Source organism: Macrosteles quadrilineatus, unplaced genomic scaffold (assembly GCF_028750875.1).
Source record: "Macrosteles quadrilineatus isolate MER2022 unplaced genomic scaffold, UCM_ALF_1.0 Scaffold_3__2_contigs__length_128488019, whole genome shotgun sequence".
NCBI classification, from domain to species: domain Eukaryota; kingdom Metazoa; phylum Arthropoda; class Insecta; order Hemiptera; family Cicadellidae; genus Macrosteles; species Macrosteles quadrilineatus.
In genome coordinates this window covers 6,984,510-7,004,976 of record NW_026542596.1, presented here as the reverse complement: position 1 = coordinate 7,004,976, position 20,467 = coordinate 6,984,510, and the positions used below count along the sequence as shown (strand labels likewise).

The 20,467-nt window shown below is 36.6% G+C and overlaps 1 protein-coding gene across 2 annotated transcripts in view; it reads right to left on the bottom strand.

Annotated features, from left to right (window-relative positions):
- The window catches only part of LOC128990751 (mitochondrial carrier protein Rim2-like), a 53,234-nt gene extending 38,236 nt beyond the window's left edge, over nucleotides 1–14,998 (bottom strand). For both annotated transcript variants that reach the window (XM_054413305.1, XM_054413304.1), the window contains exons 1-3: nucleotides 14,486–14,998; nucleotides 6,918–7,196; nucleotides 5,828–6,006 (exon numbers count right to left, since the gene is read on the bottom strand). In XM_054413305.1, coding sequence (XP_054269280.1) covers nucleotides 5,828–6,006; nucleotides 6,918–7,196; nucleotides 14,486–14,532 — 505 coding nt within the window. In that variant the 5' untranslated portion in view covers nucleotides 14,533–14,998. The remainder of the gene's footprint in view (nucleotides 1–5,827; nucleotides 6,007–6,917; nucleotides 7,197–14,485) is intronic.
- Between the last annotated feature and the right edge of the window lie 5,469 nt (nucleotides 14,999–20,467).

Genomic DNA, 20,467 nt, shown 5'->3' with positions numbered 1-20,467 from the left:
TCTTCAAGGCCTACTGTAGGTCTTATGGTAAGATATAGACCCAGGGCTGATTTACTTTTTCGTTTTGATGTCCCAAGAGGCCAAAAACAACATCCGTTCAAATTCATATAAAATATTGACACATTTATATAAATTATATGTGTGTGTGTCCATTTGCACAATAACACCAGCAAAAATCATCCGATTTAGATTAAATTTGGTACAAACGTGTAAGCCTACGCCTGTTCGAACGAGTTTGCAAACCAGAATGATCGGACTATGTGAACGGAAATTATGGGGGGTTTTCAAGGAGGCATTTTAGTAAAAGTGCTAAGTCATGGATTTTTATTCTGCGGTGTTGTGTATTATATATACAAAACTATACATGTGTATTTGAATTTCATAGAGAATTTTTTGGATAAAATTAAGGGAATAACAGTGCTTACAAGATAACTTCAAAATTATTAGGGGGGAATAATCAGTCCCTGGTATAGGTATTGATTACCATGAGACATATGGTAATAGCTTATTCCCCATATGGGAAGGTCGCTAAAAATGTACAAATAACGTTATAGACTCCACCTAAATGTTTTTTGCCAAGAAGTTAAACAAAACTGCCTCAGCCTCACAACGAATTACAAAAACAGTCGTTTTTGCTTCAGTAAGATGAAAAATAATTTGTTTGCCTCGTAGCTATTAGTAGAGAAAGGCCATTAAAGGAAATTTCCCATCACCTCAAAACCTCATCCATTATTACACTTCAGTGAATTGCTGCAGTTTTGTTTACCTACAGTTAGCACTATGAGTTTTAACTATGGGTCTAACCAATGCTAATTTTCCCAAAGGTTTGTGGTCAGTTAAATTTCAAGAATTCCGTCTCTATTGATTATTCTGTTACAAAATATTTCCAGTAAAATGACTTCAAAGATACATTATATACACTATCTAATTGTGGTAAGTTTCAACATTTCTTTGCCAATGTTGATCTGATTGCTAGAGAGTAGTCATTAGTCTAATCTGAGTAGGTATATGCCTATAAATACAGGTTAGCAAGTAGGTAACAAGTCCTTATTTCCTTCAACTCGGGGAACTAAGGAAGAACTTATCCTCGGTTCTCACCTAGAGAATTCTTCGGCTTAGAAATTAAAAATTAATTTTTCCCTACTTTATGCGTTTCTAGGTTTTTCAAATCAAGGAAACGGTTAATGAGCTTTTTCCCCAATTGTATGAGTGAAATCTGCTACTATCACGGTTACAATATAACATACAGTGATAACTATGCAGTGTATCTTATTTATGAAAATTTCAGTTGATTTGACGTTGTATATATACCGGTAAACAAAAAATGAAAACGGTAATTTTTAGATTAAAATTTTTTTAGTAGACATACGGAGAATAGTAATGTAGTAACATAGCATCACGGTTGTGGAGTTGAGCTGTGACACTTTGTGATACTTGTAAAGAACTATCATTCACGATATCTTCGTACGCCATCTTGGCACAAAGAATAAACGTGCCACTAAGCAGATTGGCCAACTATCACGTGACCTACCTGGTGCCAACGATAAGTTAGACTTTGACAGGTGGACGTAGACATAGTAGCGTTACCAAATCTGTTGTGTTCTACACTCTTAAATTTATTCAAAAACTAACTCGTTTACAAAATAAATCACAATGTGTAATTTATTTAAAATCAGAGCTGAATAAGTGTTTCATTAATAAATAAGAGAAATTTATCTTATAAAAATACCCCTACTTAAAAATTTAGGAGCAAAACCTGTTTTTACGCCTTTATGATATTTTAGCTCATAGTCAAACCTTGTCGCAAGTAACAGCAGTGCTGGCATAATTGCTTTACAAACACCAAACCAATTCGAGCTTTTTACTCATATTTCAAGACGTAATAAAATTAGATTTCCCAAAAAACTCTTTACATCCAACATTCAACATTTGTCACCATATTTTTATCAAACTTTATTTTTTACACTCCCTAAAAATTAGGTTAGAAAATTCAGTTTAAAAAAAAGGTTCTTCTATCAAGATATAAATAACAGAATATGGTTTGAATCTTATTACACTTTATTTACATATTTATTTACTAAATCCAGGTCAAACCCTGTTTTACATTAGTCCAAGATATTGAATAGAGGAACACTGTAAACTAACAACTTTTACAAATAAGGTTCATGATTTTTTAAATTATATATAAGCGATTATATATAAGCGATGGATCAAATTGGTTTTGAAGAAAAAGAAAGGCTGACAGGAGCAGTTGGGGTTGGGTTTTCAGAAGGGGAGGGGAGGGGTGAAAGGTGGAATACGTGACCAAATTGGCATAGACAGTTAATCTCCCAGGACAAAAAAAAATACTTTATTGTTTTACTCAAACTTATAACAATATCATAGTATGCAAAAATTAATTTTGAGTAATGAATCACTTTTGATTTGCATACAATGAAGTTTTATTTCATTTTTCTTTTTTTATAAACAAACTCGGTGAAGTTTTTGTACATTTTGAGTAAGAAATTGGCCCAAACTGGTACATTGTTATAAGTTTAGGCCAAAGAACAAAAATTATCTTTGATGATGAACCTTTTTATCCCTTTGTATTTTGATAGTGTTAAAACAAAGTTCACTTAAAAGAACGTCATTTGATACCTTGTATCATAGTATGAGTGGTTTATTTTTGTGTTTAACCTATTGACATGAAACTTAAGAGTACTAGTTATTTTGACAGCGGAGTAAAAACACACACTGAAGGACTGACTATAAACACTCATTGTGCTACTTGATGGATAAGATCTGTATTCTCAAATACTTAATCATATGAACACTTGGGTAAACAATTCACAAGATGGATCAAGCAGATTAAATCAAATAAACATAATATACCAAGATAATCAAATCAAATACTTAAACGTTATAGAGTGCTAAAAACTGTTTTCCTACAGTCACCCGACAAAGTTGGCTTCCCTGTACTGTTTATAGTACAGAAAGCTGCTAATTGCTGCATATTTATACTTTGCCGTACGGTTTATACTTTGCCGCACGGTTTATACTTTGCCGCACATCAGGATTCCAACCAAACAACACAAAACAGCGTGGTTTTATTATGCACGTAATCCGTGTACGCTTGGAAATAGGTTGGCAACACTTAAAGATAATAATACTATGAACAGCTGATTGACTATTATAACTACGATTTAACCTGTCATTTTGTGTTTATAGTTTTGGCATTTCTGAACTTTCTGGACTTTTCTTTTAAACGTTTTTAAAACATTCCTACGGTCTTAATAAACAAGAAAATACCTTTAAAGCATTTTTTTTAGGCGCGGAAACCACTTCAAATTACAAAAACATACGGAACTATATTCTCAAAAGACGGAGCACATTTCTTGCCGAGGAAAATAGCGGAGTGATACGGACCACGGGTACTACTTTCTCCAGGGCACCATTTGTGTAATTGTGTTGCTAGCTGAACCTAAAAACGTGTTGTATATTGTTTGAAAGACTAATTATTTATGTTTTATAGTGACTGTAGGAAAAATATAATGTGTAACACGAGTGAAAAAGGCCTTGGCTGCACTCGAGATCATTCCGCACGAGCCTGCGGCTCGTGCGTAAACATTGCTCTCGTGTGCAGCAAAGTGCCACTTTCACCACTAGTTACACAAATAACTATTTCTATAGAGGTACAAAATCACTCAAATAACGTAAGACTTTGGCAAATCTTATCTACTGCAACAGATGTTATTATGGTCTAAGGTGAACAAGGACCAAAGCAGGTCAGGGATTATGTACAGGAATGGCATAGCAAACTGTACTTTTGCTTGTACAACCAAACACATGTTACTACATATATTAGGCTATGTATATATTTAAATGCGTTGTGACTAAAGGTGTAAATGAACATTCAATCAGATCATCCTGGACATCAAAACACACTTTAGTGTTTATTTTTATAAATGAGTGTATGGTGAGTATAGAATCAAATGAAGGACATTTCAGGTTCCTTTGTTGCTGACTCAGATCAGCTGTTTTTTTCAATTGGAATTATTAATTAAACCACAATGATCAAGTACATACCATTGACTGAATAGTGCTGGTACATTTTGTAAAATCCGAAGCCTGTGTTTTATGTGTCTAGTTCATGTTGCTAACATTGATAATATAATGTTGACTATGTTTCTTTTAAATTTTAGGGTAAATTTTTTTATCTTTGCTAAAATAAAATTAGTTTATACATCAAAAATCCCCGCCACAGCAAGACTGCAGACTAAGCGAATTTCCAATTGCCTGATTTGATTTTCTCTTAAATCTATTTAAGTAACATTAGGTTTAATGAGTACCTAGGTTTGGAGCTACAAGAGGGTAATAAAGTGGGTTTTTTCTTTTTAAATATTAATAGCTTAGTATAAAATAAATAAATTTGCCAAGTTTGTTCAAAATCTATCCATAAACAAAACAAGCAAACTACAACACAATTTACTTATTCTCCATAAGAATAACATTTGAGCATTTTATATTTACATGTTTAACCTACAAAAACACTTAAAATAAACTAAATTATTTTTTTAAAGCTCTACATTATGGTTAAGAAAGCAATGCAAAATTTTACATTTGGAGGGTCAAAAATGGGAAAAACCAGTTTTTACCCCATAAATCCCCATTCCCATAGTCCAATCATGCTGGTTTGGTTAACAAGCTCTTTCAAATTTATCCCACCTTCTAGCCAAGTTTCATCTTATCTGCAATTATATCTATAGGATATGGTTTGATCAGAATAGTCACAAACTTTCTCAATATTAACGCTACTTTAAAAACAGCTAGCCTACCTTTGTGACTATTGTACTGCTTACACATTTTAAGCTAAGATGAGTGTTGATTGGAGTAGGATGGATGTTCTTTGTAGATTTGTTACTAGCCAAAATCATCTGCTTCTTTATTCAAGACCATTCAATAATAACAAACCAACAATCAAGCAACAACAGCTCAACCCAGTTTCAAACCATCAAAAAACTATACTGTCTTTTCTCAGAATCAAACCGGAGACCCTATGATTGTCAGCACTTTAACCACTCAGCCCCCTGCCATTTGTTTCCATCCATAGGTGAATATCAACTTGCAGATCAATTATGAGATTGAGAATGTTTAATGGTTGTCATATTTTATTATTATTCACTACAATATTATACAAAATATAAGGTCATTATAGGCTTATAGGGATTATGTTGTTTTGACAGACTTAGATGTGTTTGTTTCTAGAGTGCTAGCGCAGTTGTCAAAGGGAGGAATTTCAATTCTTTAATAACAATGTATCTTATTAAGATGATCATGGGACCTCCTACTTCTTTCTTCTGTATTTTGGACGAAGTTGTTGTACTGTTGACAACTATCCCCAAGTGCTCAAGAATCCAATGAGTAAAATCAGTGAAAATCTTTTTTTTTTCTGGCAGGACCAAACATTTATGAACTCCAGACGTGAGCCATCAAAAACAGTCCTTACAAATCTTCATTGTCCTCACATAAAAAGCACTCTAATGGAATTTGAACAATACTGTTTACAAATAAGTATAAACAAATTTTTCCTACAGGATGTAATCTTAATCAGTGTACTGTTTTGTGATGATAATTTTTCATTCTAGATACATAGAAAAAAAAAACAGTTTTCCTTAAAAAAAATTTTTCTTGCTGTAAAAGCATATTCTTGGTAGCACTAGCAGCCAAAGTTCTCAGAAGATGTCTCAAAATTCATCACTGGTATCCAGATTTAGCAGGAAAATCTGTAACAATAACGGACAACTCACACACACAAATCATCACACTGAAGTTAAAGTATTCGACTTACCTGCACAAGAGGCAGAGAGTATATGAACTATAGCTGTGTCGGGAGCGATTACAGAGTTGAGGAAACTTTTGGCCTGGGAATACGCACAGAAGTAAATGGCTCTGGAAGGGGCCACCCCGACTAGATTGGGTCCCAGCCCCTTGAATAAGGCCTTGGTGCCTTCATAGTGCACAATATGCCTGAATGGATAAAAAAACTATAGTTAGTAAATAGATAGTGTTGATAAATATATTGTATTAGTAGTTTTTGAAGAAATAAGGAGAAAGGTGATGAGGGTTGAGAAGTATGGAAAAACAATTTAATGGTCATTGGAATAAATTAAATGTTCTTAAACCAACCTTTGGTGGTGGAAGAAGTGGTAAACTAGTCACTATCTCAGCTAAAATAGCCTTGTAACATGTCATATACTAGGCCAATAGTTAGGTCTACGTATCGGGTGAAATATAATGAACAAGAAAACAAGTTGGAAAATAAGATTTGCAAGAGCTAATAGAGTTAAAAAAGGAAGGATGGAAGGATCAATGAAGGAAGCAGAAGAGGGGGAGTAGTAAAGCAAGACTGAGATGTGAGACAAAAGACAAGAGGGAATTCCTTGGAAAATGGAATTATTCATGATGACAGAATAGCGAAGACATATAGGAAACTGTGGAGGCATAGGAATAGATTGCTGCGCTGTTGATGCTCAAACCTCCCGAAATAATGGAAGAGGGCATATTCGGATGTAAAGAAGATGGTGCAAATTATTTTTTAAGTAAGCTACCTAATTCATCTAGTCTATGTGGAGTAACTGATCACACTAATTAAAAGTGGTCACTAATTAATAAATCAATTGTAATACAATGACTACTTTATTGCACTACCGTACCATTCTCATCTATGACTAGGCCTAAATAATATATTTAGGCTTACCGGTATTAAAATGTAATTATTTGTTGTATGTTTGAACTACGAACTAGGCCAAATATTATTAGTAGGGAATTATGTATAGCCTTCCTAACAACCCCAACTTAGGCTTAAGATCAACTTAGGCCTACTTAAAAGCTATTTTCACTAACCAAGTTATTTATTAAGTTAATAAAAATTCTCTCACCTTAGACACTGAATGAGGCCCATTGACTTCTGAGGTGGCGGCATCCCCTCATATTGAGAGATGGCCAGGAACTGTGTTGCATGGCGTGAAGTTACTGTGTTTATCCTCCGCCTCTGCGACGACATGATAGTTTTACACGTCCCTTGGCTGTTGCCTTCCATGGAAGCGATCTTGGGCACTTGCACATTGTGAATGTGGAAACCAGACGAAGACGATTGTAATCTTGTCTTTACTACTTCTAGCGGGCACGTCACAATTGCTCCCATCGTACCAGCCACCCTAGCCCACAACACCTCATTAGTGAAATTGTTACATAAAAATTGTTTTATCTACCAATTTATTCGCTATTAATTACATGAGGTGTTTTTATTGGTTAGGACGTTCGCTACTGCAATAGTACATAATTTTTCATTCATATGGACCAGCGACGCACATATGCGACAGCTGGTTTCTATCCATAGACTTCACAGTCACATTAAAATAGACTGACGTCGCATATTTGCGTCGGTGTCCCAATGTTATCAAAACGCTTATATCTTTGTAACAGTTTATTTGAAGGCACTTAATTCTCTGCAGTGGTCTACAGGAATGTCTGACACACAACTGGGTCGCTCGGTCAGTTGATATGATATTTGGTGACGTCATGATAGTTGGAAAAACTGTTCTTTACTTTGCTGCATCATTGTATGTTTGTATGCTGTATGTATGCTGCATTATCCCATGTAGCTTTTATATTTAGGCTATTCAATTATAAACTGTTCTTAAAAAATCTGTTCATTTTACTTACTTTCACCTAAAAACATAAACAAAAATGAACTGTCGCATATATATGCGCATATATTCTTATGCTATTTCAAGAAAAATATAATAATTTTCACTATTGTCTTTGCTATAGACCGGGTGTCGCAAATATGCGACATTACAAAACATTATTAAAAATATAAAACAACAAGAATCTATAATACGCTAGGCATATTTTTGTCAAAATTGTTTTGGAGCGGTGGTGCTACCGATCACCATGTCCAAGGTGTCGTTAGAAAGGTCTTAGCATGTAGTTTTGCCATCAAACAAAATAACTTTGGAATTACATCAGGGCTCTACCACACTGGCCTTCAAAGTTCCCATGTTATTCTCAGGGAGTAAATGTTTGTTTACATTTGAACAGATGAATACTTTGAATTTGACACTAATATTTGAAACAGCTGGTTATACTCAAATTTTACACAAAATCAAAATATAACCAAAAAACGTTCGACATAATGGAGACTAGACGTTGACCAGGACGGCCCTTAGGAGGAGGCCGACGAAATTTATCTGGTAGACACGAACGAAACACAAATAATACTATTGTCATTGATAGCCGAATACAGCAAGCACCCTTCCGTGTTGGGTTTAAATGTGCTCTCCAACAGCCGCCTGAAGATTTCACATTTAATTTAGGACTGTTGGATAACCACTGCATAAGCTGTCTTGATTTTTTAAGACAAGGAATAGGGTAGGACTACATCGGAAACAGAAGAGAGGAGATATTAGATGAGTGGCAAATGCGTTGGGAGCAGAGTGTTTTATGTTAACGTTTTAAAGGTAAACGCTCTGATATATACCTAACATCAGAAAGAGACTGGAACAAGATTGGTAGATGGGCCATTATGAAACGCAGTTTATAACAGGACATGGAAAATTTTAAGGCGAATTTGTGAAGATTTCACATGGTGGAAGAGGAAGTATGTAGATGTGGAGAAATAAAAACCACGAGTCACGTATTTATAAATTGTTCACTTCAGGAGACAAATAGGAGAGAACCTGAATAAGTTTTGGATAAGATAGGTCTAGAGATGAGAAAATAAAACATGATGAGTGACAAGGAAACAATTGGAGACGTTTAGAAAAGTTGCTAGGGAAATAGGAAAAACCAGGAATACATACAGGCATATAATAAAAAAAGAAACAAACAAAAACTAAGAAAGAAAAGTAATGAAAACTTGCACATGAAGGGGAGAGGAAAGGTTAGAGCGAATCTCAAGGATCCCTATCGCTCAGGGCGGTATGGGGAAGGGAGTCAAGCTGTTAGGCATTTGGACAAATAAGGAATGTGTCTGGAAACCTAATGCGGCTATGAGTAAGGCTATTTGTAGAAAACACTATACCCAATAGAATGTTGATTATATTGATCTGTTATGTACATCTTGAGTATTTCCATAATCTTTGAGTCGAATATTTTAAAGTCATCAGAAATTATGACTGTTATTCGATTTAAAATAACGCCTGTAGGCCTTATACTTAGCAAGTGCTCGAATTCGAGCAACAGGTACACTAGTATATTATTTACAAACAAGATTGCAGAGTATTACAAAGTAAATAATCACTGTTTAACAGGTTTTTGCCCGTGGTCTGCGTGTACTGTTAACCAAGTGACAGCCAGTCTATGAGCAAGATAAAAAAATGTTATACGTCGGTCCGTGGCAATGATCGCGGAATTGCTCGTAACGAACGTGTTAGGTACCGGTACATAATATGTGGCTGGATAAAATAATCCGACTAATTTATTTAGAAGGCTTCTCATCTCTAGTCATAGGAACCGGTACCGTAGGCCTAGTTTTGAGTAATGATACGACTCAAGAGGAGTGGCTAGACCAGTTGGCAGGATTTATTTGCTAGTTTATCCAAAGAGGTTGATAACCTACTAAAATACATCCAACTATTTAGGTTGAGGGATTCAAATATGAAATGTGAAATGGTTAACAAGTCTATCACAATGCCGGCTCAGTCACAGTGTCAAAACTGGCATGATCTTCTAGTTATTACTGTCAGCTGATATGTTTTTTCAGCTTGCCTGTTATGGCCCAGTAAATTTTACTGGGTATTTTAGTTGGTACCTATTGTTTAGTTTTACAACTGACATGTAAGTGTAACATTTACGTAGCTTCATACATAGGCTATGTTTAATTTTTGCTTGCCTTTCTCAACAAGACTTTGAACAAAAAAATCACAAATCAAAGCAACAAAGCTACAAAGCCTTGCCCGGGATGGGGTAGGTAGCATAAGTTATGTTTGTCTATCCCATTTACTAACATTTACGACAATGATTTTTTCCGTTATAAGTGTTATAAAAATACATAGGCAATAGTTAAGTTTTGAATCTACTTCTATAACTTAAATAGGCCTAGGTTTTAATTTATTTATTTGTAAACACAAAAAGAATATAATACCCCCGCCGCAGCAAACCTGCAGACTAAGCGAATTTCCATTTGACTGATTGGATTTACACTGAAATGTCTACTTAAAAATATAACATTTATTCCCGATTTAAATAGAATTAGTTAAACAAGTACTTAGGTTTGCTGCATCAGGGAGGGTAAAATTTTTTTTTTTGTAAAATGTTAATAGTTAGTAAGAAATAAAAACATTTTCCAAATTTGATCAAAATATGTTCATAAACAAGCAAACTACAACAGTTTACTTATTCTCCATAAGAATAACATGGGAATTTTAAATTTACAATTTTTTGGAATTTTCTCTGTAACCGTTAGGCGCACAATATCGCTTCAATATACTAAATTATTTGTTTTTTTAAGCTCTACAAAATGGTTTGGAAATAAATTGCAAAATTTTAAGTTTTTTGGGTCAAAAATGGGAAAAACCTATTTTTACCCCATAAAACCCCCCGTAAACACCCGTTCCCATGGTCCGATCATGCTGGATCGCGAACTCGTTCGAATAAACGTAGGTTTACACGTTTGTACCAAATTTCATCAAAATCGGATCATTTTTGCTTGAGTTATCGTGCTGACGGACATATATATATATATATATAAATATATAAATATATATATATATATGAATTTGAACGGATGGTGTTTTTGGCCTCTAGGGACCTCAAAACGAAAAAAAAATTGGTCCCACGTCCAGGTCTTACCATGAGTACTACGGTTAATAGCTTATTCCCTATATGGGAAATTCGCTAAAAACTAGCTGTGAAATGGCAAAAGATTAGTCCTTAATCAGCAGATTAGCCCTTAAAGCCGCGTTTACAAAGAAGTTTCAAACAAAAAGTCAAACTTTCGACCTTGATTATGACTCGCCTATGTTCTGGTTCCTGGGATCAGTACTTCCAAGGATGTCAAGTGTCAGGATATCATTATGAATGAAATGTCATTCCATACGTAGTTATTCATGATTTTATTTATGTAATCGGAAATAGTTTGGTTCCACAGAACTTGCTGATCTCTGTACTGTATATGCTAATTAACTTTAGAATGTTGTCATCTACCCACTCCATCTCATTCAGTTAATTTTCCATTGTCACTCACCACTGATCACTCACAACACGCACGAGAGAACTACTATTGAATTGAAGAAAATATACAAATCTGATGGTATTAGGCCTATTAGATGTATTTTAATCTACTGATCATTTTGATACCAAATTTGATTTGAATATAGCCTATGATTTTTATGACCTTATAAAATAAGGCACAATATTAGATAATAACAAAAATAGCTTCAATTTTGGTATAAAAATGATCAGTACCTAGCTTAAAATACATCCGATCCATTCATACCATCAGATTTGTAGGCTATATTTTCTTCAATTAAGAGATATTGCCCAGAGATAGGTGAGCTACAGAAGTATGGCTCACTAGCCAGGCCACCGGCTGCCCGACAGCTCCAAGAAGGCACAATAGACTCAAGGGATAAGACTTTAGTGCGGTTGACTGGTTCACCCCTGGTTCTGCCTCACTCTGGCTTGCAACTCAGTAGGCCTATTGCAGTCCAGACAGGGTGATGACCCTTGAGTCGAGACACGGGGCAGCGTAGGGTGGTTACGTGGATGACTCGTAAGAGCGTAGACGTGGCAGCGTCGGGGAAATGTTTCTGTTTCGTGTTTCAACGGCACAAAGTGACCGAAACCAGCGGTACAAACAAAAGTTTGCAACTGCCTTAGATCTGTAGGCCTACCGGAGTTTCAAACAAAAAATTGCAAACAGCAGTTGCAAACAGTAGTTTCAAATAAATACCGTATTGCAATTTTTATTTCATGATTTGTTTCCATGTTTCATGAAAATGTTTGAAATAATTTCGACCTTGATTAGGCTATGACTCGCCTCGTTCTGATTCTTCGGATCAGTCCTTCCGAGGATGTCAAGTGTCGAGGATGTTATTTGTTGATTGTTATTTATGTTGATAGCCGCGGCGGCGTGTGTCGTGTTGTCAAAGCAACGTAGGTCGAGACGATGCTGGGTGAACATCGGTGATTGTATAAATCATTAAATTAAAATTATTATTTATTTTTAAAGATTACAAGGACTTAATTATAACCCTTTTAATTCACATGAGACGTTATTGTTATTTTTAAATTAGATGACCATCATTTGAGGTTAATGTTAATTCATCGACAGTCAAACAGCATTTTTCCGATTGATTTAACACTGAGTCCAGACACAGGGTGGTGCAAGTGATCACGTGAGTGAGAGTGGAGGTTGTAGCGTAGGGGATGGCGGAGAAATGTTTGTTTCGTATTTCAACGGCTCATATTGACCGAAACTAGTGTTGCAAACAAAGAGTTTGCAACTCCCTTTAATGTTTTTACCGACTTGTCTCTGTGTTTTTGTTGTGGAAACAAAAATGTCTGTTGCAAACACTGAAAAACCGTTTGCAACAGCAAAATGTTTTGTCTAAAAATGTACGTTTTTAGAGATGTTTGCAATTTCTGTTTGCAACTTGTGTTTCAAACTCGTGTGTAAACACGGCTTAAGAGTCCTTGGAGCATAGGTGTTCTAACTCATAACAATAAAAATCTACAAAGAAAATTCCTAACCCCTCAGGGCAGTAGATATTTAAAGTAGCCGAAGCCTACAATCACTTTGGTATTCGTAAAAATATTTTGAGATGGTATTTCTTTTGTTGAGCAAATCCAAGATGGTTGTTAGCTTCCATAAACTCCCTTGGAAAACTCAAACTAAATTTAAAATATACTATCTCACAGTGCCCTATAGATATTTAAATTATAGGCTACCCACTTTGGAGTCTCAAAAAATATTTTTGGATGATAAGTAAATAAATCTTCAGCAGCTGTTAGAAATTATCAAAGATGGCTGCTAGACTCCAAAGAATCTTAAGTTAGGAGGTCGTTCAGGGGTGTTGTGAATGTGGCATGAAATCAAACGAGTCTAACAAACCAATCATGACAGAACCCTACGACCCTACATTTTATAGATTTTGAAGAGAAACTGACGTAATGTCAAGCCGTATTTACACCGAAGTTTGAAACACAAGTTGCATACAGAAATTGCAAACATCTATAAAAAAGAGCATTTTTAGACGAAACATTTTGCAGTTGCAAACAGTTTTTCAGTGTTTATAACAGAAATTGTTGTTGTTTAGAGAAAAAGGAGTTGTTGTGTTTTCTAACTTACAACACTGCTTTAATTTGACTATGGAGAATATCACAGGATTAAGCTTTAGGGTAAAACACGCAATTCACTTTTGCTTCTAAAATCAACTAACCTGTAACCAGTGCTCGCTTTGCAACAAAAGACAGCGGAATCGTGCTCCGGTACCTTTCTTTTGGAAAGAAAAAAATTTATTCACGTTGAAGCCTTCCGGAATTGGTAATTGGTACCGTACCTTGACGTCCACAATTCCTCTGTCGAACTTCTAGTTATATAGTTAGGCCTATATATAGACTAGTTATATTTTTAACATTCTGTTTCTTATTCTGTAAGTACATTAAGGTATTCTGTTACCATAACATAATTTTATGTTGTGAAGAGAATTGAACCTTCATTTGATTTTTTTCATTATGTACCGGTATCAGCAAGTCTGGTTGGTTAGGTAAGGTTATGACAGTAACTGCCGGACGCCTAATCCACGTCCTGATACCGGACGCGTATCCTCTGTGTATAATAAAACATCAGTCAATCAGTCATCGGTGCGAGGTTAACCAAGTTGTTTACAAATACGCACGTCAGCTGTCTGCTACAATATTTTCGGAACTAAAATGAAAAGCGTCTAGAAACAGACATCAGGAGAAAGCTCAGAATCTGCCGAAAACAACGATACCAATCACAACCCAGTTCAATCTGATTCAGTCAGTCCCAGAGCCTTCGCCGTAAACGATGTTTTTGTGTCGCAAAAGTGACGCATAACACCGCGGCGGGTGTGTTGTGAGTCGATTAAGCGACGCTTAACATTCGGAGGGTTAATCAATATCTTTAATTTGATAGTTTTAATTGATATGTAGCCCAGATAAGAAACTGTACCCAAACGGATCAATAAAGCCAACTTGTAAGTTAAACTTATAGGTCTCATATCTTTGGCATAAATAAAATAAAAAGCTTGAATAAAGGCCTAGCTTAATATAAATATTTGGGCACTTAAATTATTGTTCTTATAAGAACTGAATTTCCTATTCAGTATAAGGAAAATTGGGGCCAATTGAAAGGCCAATCAATTAACTTAATCACTAAAATGTTATGGTTGACCACATAGGCCTAATAAAGCTCTAACCTAGGTTAGGTCTTTATTCTGTGAATTGGGAACTAACATAGGTAAAAGTCAACACTTACCCTCCTGCCACAAGATGGATCATCGTGTCCCTTGGAGATTGGGCCATTTTACCAATTTCACTTTACACTCACTTCACTAACTTAATTTACATTTCAAACGCCAATATTAATAACAGGAATTTCTCCTTCCCTTGGCTGTTAAAGTTTGTTTATAAACAAATCAATAGCCAACTACCTTGGGTCTAGTCTAGTGTTCTAATTTAGATTTGAAATACGGTATTTCAAATACCAAACAGACGATTGTTCCAGACAGGAGATCCAAATATGCTAGGCTAGGCCTAGGCTATGTCAATTCACTGAAATTCTTAACAACTCAACAAGAACGAACTAACTTAAACACAAAGTTAGCGTTAAACGAACGACAAAATTTCGCAAACGATATGCTCATTGATCAAGGTTCGGCCAAAACTGAACTAGTGAGTTACTGACTGAATTGGTTTTCTACAACTACAACGCAATAACATAAACACATACACAAACACCGAAACACTGGACCGGCGCAAACAACCACTCCCTTCCACTTCCACTCCACTGACTGTCTGAGTCTGACACAGACACAGACCAGACACACTGCCACTGCACTGAACTGACTGAACTGAGACTAGACTAGAGGAGACGAGACTGACTAGTGAGTAGTGACCACTGTAGTGACTACTGACAGTGACAGTGCAGTGACGGACTGAGTGGACTGACTCAGTCAGAGTCACAAACTGACCGGATTACGGGTTGAGTTCCTGCAAGGCTCTCAAAGGTTGTTCCACGACGTAGGCTTAACGTCACGATTTCATGACGTTCACACTTTCCACTTCCATTCCTTGTCCATTTTAGTGGTTCTGAGGTCGATTCACGTTATCTCAGTTACGGCACGTTGCAGTCCAGTCACTTCAGGCACGTCACAATTATCAAAAATATTGTTTAATGGATTTTCTATAGCGCTATCTACACTCACCCGTTGCAGTTCCGTCAGTAAGTCATGTCACTTATGGAATCATCTTATGGGGACATTGTCCAAGTGTTAGTAAATTTTTGAGCGGAGCGAGCGAAGCTCTTATACGTAGACTTTTATGCACTTCGTAATACGCAAACTCCTCCTAGACGGCTGAATCAATCGTTTTCAAATTTTGCATGGTGATAAAGACCATATCGGTGAGTGTCAACATCTATATGGAGTTAAAAAAGTCTCTCAGGAATCCGCCCCACTGGGTCTCAAAGTTTCAATGTAATCCTTATGGCAGGGCTGCGTTAAGGGTCAGTGGAGCCCTGGGCAAACCCAAGAGCAGCGCCCCCCTTTTTTCCTAGTGCTGGCAGGTGGTGGTTTGGGGGCTCCCAGTGGGCGCCCCCAAACCACCAGCGCCCCTGGGCATATGCCCAGTCTGCCCGTTTATAAAAGTGGGCCTGCCTTATGGAAGCAGTATTTGACACATAAACAAAGACATATGATCAGCTGTTGACTTTTGAATGCAGTAAATAAATAAATAGCTGATAGCATTATTCCATAGATATTAGAACATAAACGGTGGTATGGATCATAAATATAATCAAATGACGACACTAGCTTGAGGTCCGTGACGTAGGAAGTGGTGAAGGAAGTAGTAAAGGTGAGCAGTCTGGAGTGTGGAAACTGTTTAAGACGATTAGATTTAGGTAGGTATCTGCATTCCTAAAATTCTATGGGAAGGGAGGAAAACGGGTCCGCGACGTAGGAAGTGGTGAAGGAAGTAGTCAAGGCGAGCTGTCCGGAGTGTGGGAACTGTTTATGACCATTAGATTAAGGTATTTGCAATCCTAAAATGCTATGGGAAGGGAGGAAAACAGGTCCGCGACGTAGGAAATGGTGAAGGAAATAGTCGAGGCGAGCTGTCCGGAGTGTAGGGACACTGATTATGACTATTAGATTAAGGTATCTACAATCCTATATGGGACGGGAGGAAAACAGGTCCGCGATGTACGAAGTGGTGAAGAAAGTAGTCAAGTCAAGGCGAGCTGCCTGGAGTGTGGGATCTGTTTATGACAAATAGATTAAGGTATTTGCATTCCAATAATGCTAAGGGAAGGGAGGTAAACAGGTCCGTGACGTAGGAAGTGATGAAGGAAGCAGTAAAGGCGAGTTTTTCGGAGTGTGGGAACTGTTTATGACGATTAGATTAGGTATCTTGGTATCTACAATCTTAAAATTCTATGGGAAGAGAGGGAAACAGGTCTGCGACGTAAGAAAGAGGTGAAGGAAGTAGTAAGGTGAGCAGTGTGGAGTGTGGGAACTGGAAACCGTTTGTATCAGTTAGATTAATGTATCTGTAATTGCTGAAATGCTATGAGAAGGGATGGAAGCATGCCCACAACATAGAAAATGGTGAAAGAAGTAGTAAAGGCTAGCAGTGCGGAGTGTGGGGAATGTTTGAGGCAATTAGATTAACGTATCTAAAATACTAAAATGCTATAGAAAGTGATGAAAACAGGTCCACGATGTAGGAAGTGGCTTAGGAAGTAGTAAAGTATGAACATAACCGTCTGTGGCAGTTAGATTAATGTATCTTCATCCTAAAATGCTATGAGAAGGGAAGGAAACAGGCCCCACGACGTAGGAAGTGGTGAAGGAAGTAGTAAAGGCTGGCAGTGCAGAGTGAGGGAACCTTTTGGGCAGTTAGATAAATGTATCTAATACTTAAATGCTTTGAGAAGGGAAGGAAACAGGTCTATGACGTAGGAAATGGTGAAGGTGAAGGAAGTAGTAAGGCTTGCAGTGCAGAGTGTGGGAACTGTCTTTGGCAATTACATTAATGTATCTGCAATCCTAAAATGCCACGGGAAGAGAGGGAAACAGGTCCACGACGTTGGGGGTGGTGAAGGAAGTAGTAAAGGTGGGCAGTGTTGAGTGTGGGAATGGATTAATGTATCTGCAATGCTAAAATGCTATGGGAAGAGACTGTAGACTGTAGGTCAAAATGATTATGAAGCACGAATCGTTACATATTTCGATACGTATTCAATCGTTTACATTAGAAATTTACAACTATGTTGACAACAGCTGAGTTTTACTCCATAGAGGCTATATTTCATTCCCTAAAGAGTAAAAATGCTACTTTAGACCCGCAACGCATGCACCAATGACGACTGCTTTTACTGCAGTATGACAAAAACAATATAATATGAACCCTTGATGACTCCGCTCAATTATGTGGATGCATCTGCGAACGCCACCTAGTTATTACTGCAGAAGAAAGCAATTAGAGTCATTTCAAATGCTGGTTGGCTTGATCATTGCAGGCCGCTTTTCATAGAGAAAGGGGTCCTAACCTGTATATAGTCTATACATATTTCATTGTGTTGTTGCTATAAAAGGAAAGAAATGGTTTATTTACATCCGTTGGTGAAGTTCATGAGCATAATACAAGGTCAAATAGAATTTTTTTTTATCCCAGAACTAGGCTTGGAAATACTTGGAAATCTTTCCCTGTTTCAGGTATACGTTTTTTAACAAGCTGCCTGTCACCGTCAGAAACCTCCCCCTTCCTAAATTTACTCAGGTTATGAAGTCTTGGTTCATTCTGCATCCTTTTTACCACACTAATGAACTTAACAACACCAACCTCAACACCTTTTCTGTCCTATTAAACCCCTAACTGCTGTATCTTCCATCCTGACCAAATCAGGTGTTCATATTTATATTTTTTCTTCATTCTTATGTAAGTTTGTGAAGCACTTGCATTGTGAATTTGCATTGTTCTAGTTATAAGCATGACGAAGCCTATTGTATTTATTGTAAATATTTAACGGCAAATAAATCTTTGAATCTTTGAGTAGCTCTTCAGGTGTCGAGGTGTCCGTCAGTCAGTTTCAGATTTCTTTTTACCGATATTTTTGGATCGTTCGGACGCCTGACGGACGTTTTTGAGGTTAGAAAATTGTACTATTTTTAATTAAATGATCGATTTTACATTTTAAGTAATGCTGAACGATCAAAATTTGATAGAATATATTTGTGTTTGTGTTGTAATTTAACATTTTTGACTTTAACTACACTGGGTAAATAAAGTGACGATAGAGTGACTGCAACCACATGACTGACAGTTTTGTTTGAGGACTGAGAAATTGCGGATGCAACTGTGACTGGCCTGTAACTGGACTGTGACTGGACTCGGACTGATATGTGTGTGAATCGACTTTAATGGTTTCGATTTCAGAACGGATACGGATACGCTACTGAACGCAAGCAAGTGACACAAGTGCAAGTTGGCAGTTTCAAAGTTGCAAGGTTGACAGTATTTTGTTAATTATTACAGTACAGTAGTACTTAATGAAGCCCCATTTGCTTAAGCTGGCGGCAAACAGCCGTTTTCTGGACTAAATTATTGAGTGGGAGGCTCATTAAAACTGTATAGCGTTGGGTAAAATATTTTAATTTAATTAATTTAATTGACTTTTGGTTTCTGAAGCAAAAGATCGGAAAGCTGGAATATGGGAAACGTGCCATCAGTCATCCCTATGGAACGTCCTTTGAGCCTTATTGCGGGAACTCGACCCATCGGATCACAGTCGAGCAGGACAGGATAGAATGTAAGCTGTGGGGCATACGGGAGGGACTATGGCTGAGGGCATGACGTAATATCTCTAAGGCCGGGTCCGGTGTCACACGTAGCTACTTTGCTCGCCGATACTAGGGAGGGATATCCCTAGTAGGGATGTGCTAAACTGTTTTTCGCGCTGAACTGTTTAGCTGTAAACAGTTGCCAGCGCTTATTTATTTAATTTACAACCTGTTCAACAAAAATAGAACAATAAGCAAATATGTTAAAATTTAAATACAGTTAGTCATCCTCTATCCAACAATAAAGCTAACACACAAACTTTGCATATTTTGGTACAAAGTTTAAAGTTCATAAATTCCTAAAAACGCAAACTTCCAAAAAAAGTCCACAAAAGTCCAAAACATGGCATCTCTTCAATCTATGTTTATTTATATACTTTATACTTTACGATCAACCCATTTTAACAAGATCATAAATACAACAGAGATGGTTCAATGTTCAATATAAGTTAAGTAGGTGGGCCTGTAGGGCATTGACAAAAATAATTACGCGTAGTAAAAATAATTACCAAGAAACTTTACTATTTTCAACATTAATCATAGCTTGCAAATAAGTTAGTATTTAGAATCAAAAACAATTAATTGATAATGTTTCAAAATAATTTTACACAGTTTTTAACGTTCAATAACTTGAATAATTTGAAGTCCATCAAATAACGGATAACCCCAAATAAATAGCATGGTTAGGTTAGAATAAATTGAATTGAATTTAACAGCATCCCACCAACCGATCACTTGGCCAACCTAACAACACAAAACACCGAAAACAAACCAGCAAAAACAGTGGCACGTTTTTCTCTACATATTCAACCATCAGAGGGTACTGACTCCGACTCCAGTTTATAATCTATTTATCTCAATGTTTGCTTGCCTGGTCAGCATTAAACGCATGTCTGTTGGATATCTCAAATTTATGAGCCCATTTAAAAATGTTTTTCACTAAACTATTTCTTTTTTCGTGCTTTTTCACTTGATATGTCACAAGGGATATATCGCAATTTCAAAATTTTAAGTTAAGAGTAGGGAGAGAAAGGGGTGAAATATCTCACAAATTTATGAGCCGATGTTCAATTTTTTCACCAAACATTTTCTTTTTTCATGCTCTTTCATTTGATATGTCACAAGGCAAGGGGTACCTTGCTATTTGAAAAAAATAAGTTGGTGGCAGGGGTGGAAAGGGAGGGAATGTGAATGTAACGTTGAATTCAAAACAATTGGGCCCCCTACGTTAAAAGATGATTCCCGCAAACTGCTTATTTCTATCTATTGCGGTTTTTACATAAATCAAGATGCAAGTTTAGATAAAAATACCCTGTATAGATATAATATATATAGACTAAGCCATCTTCATTGTTCTTTTCTTCAGACGATTGCTATGAACTGTTGGTTTTCATGAC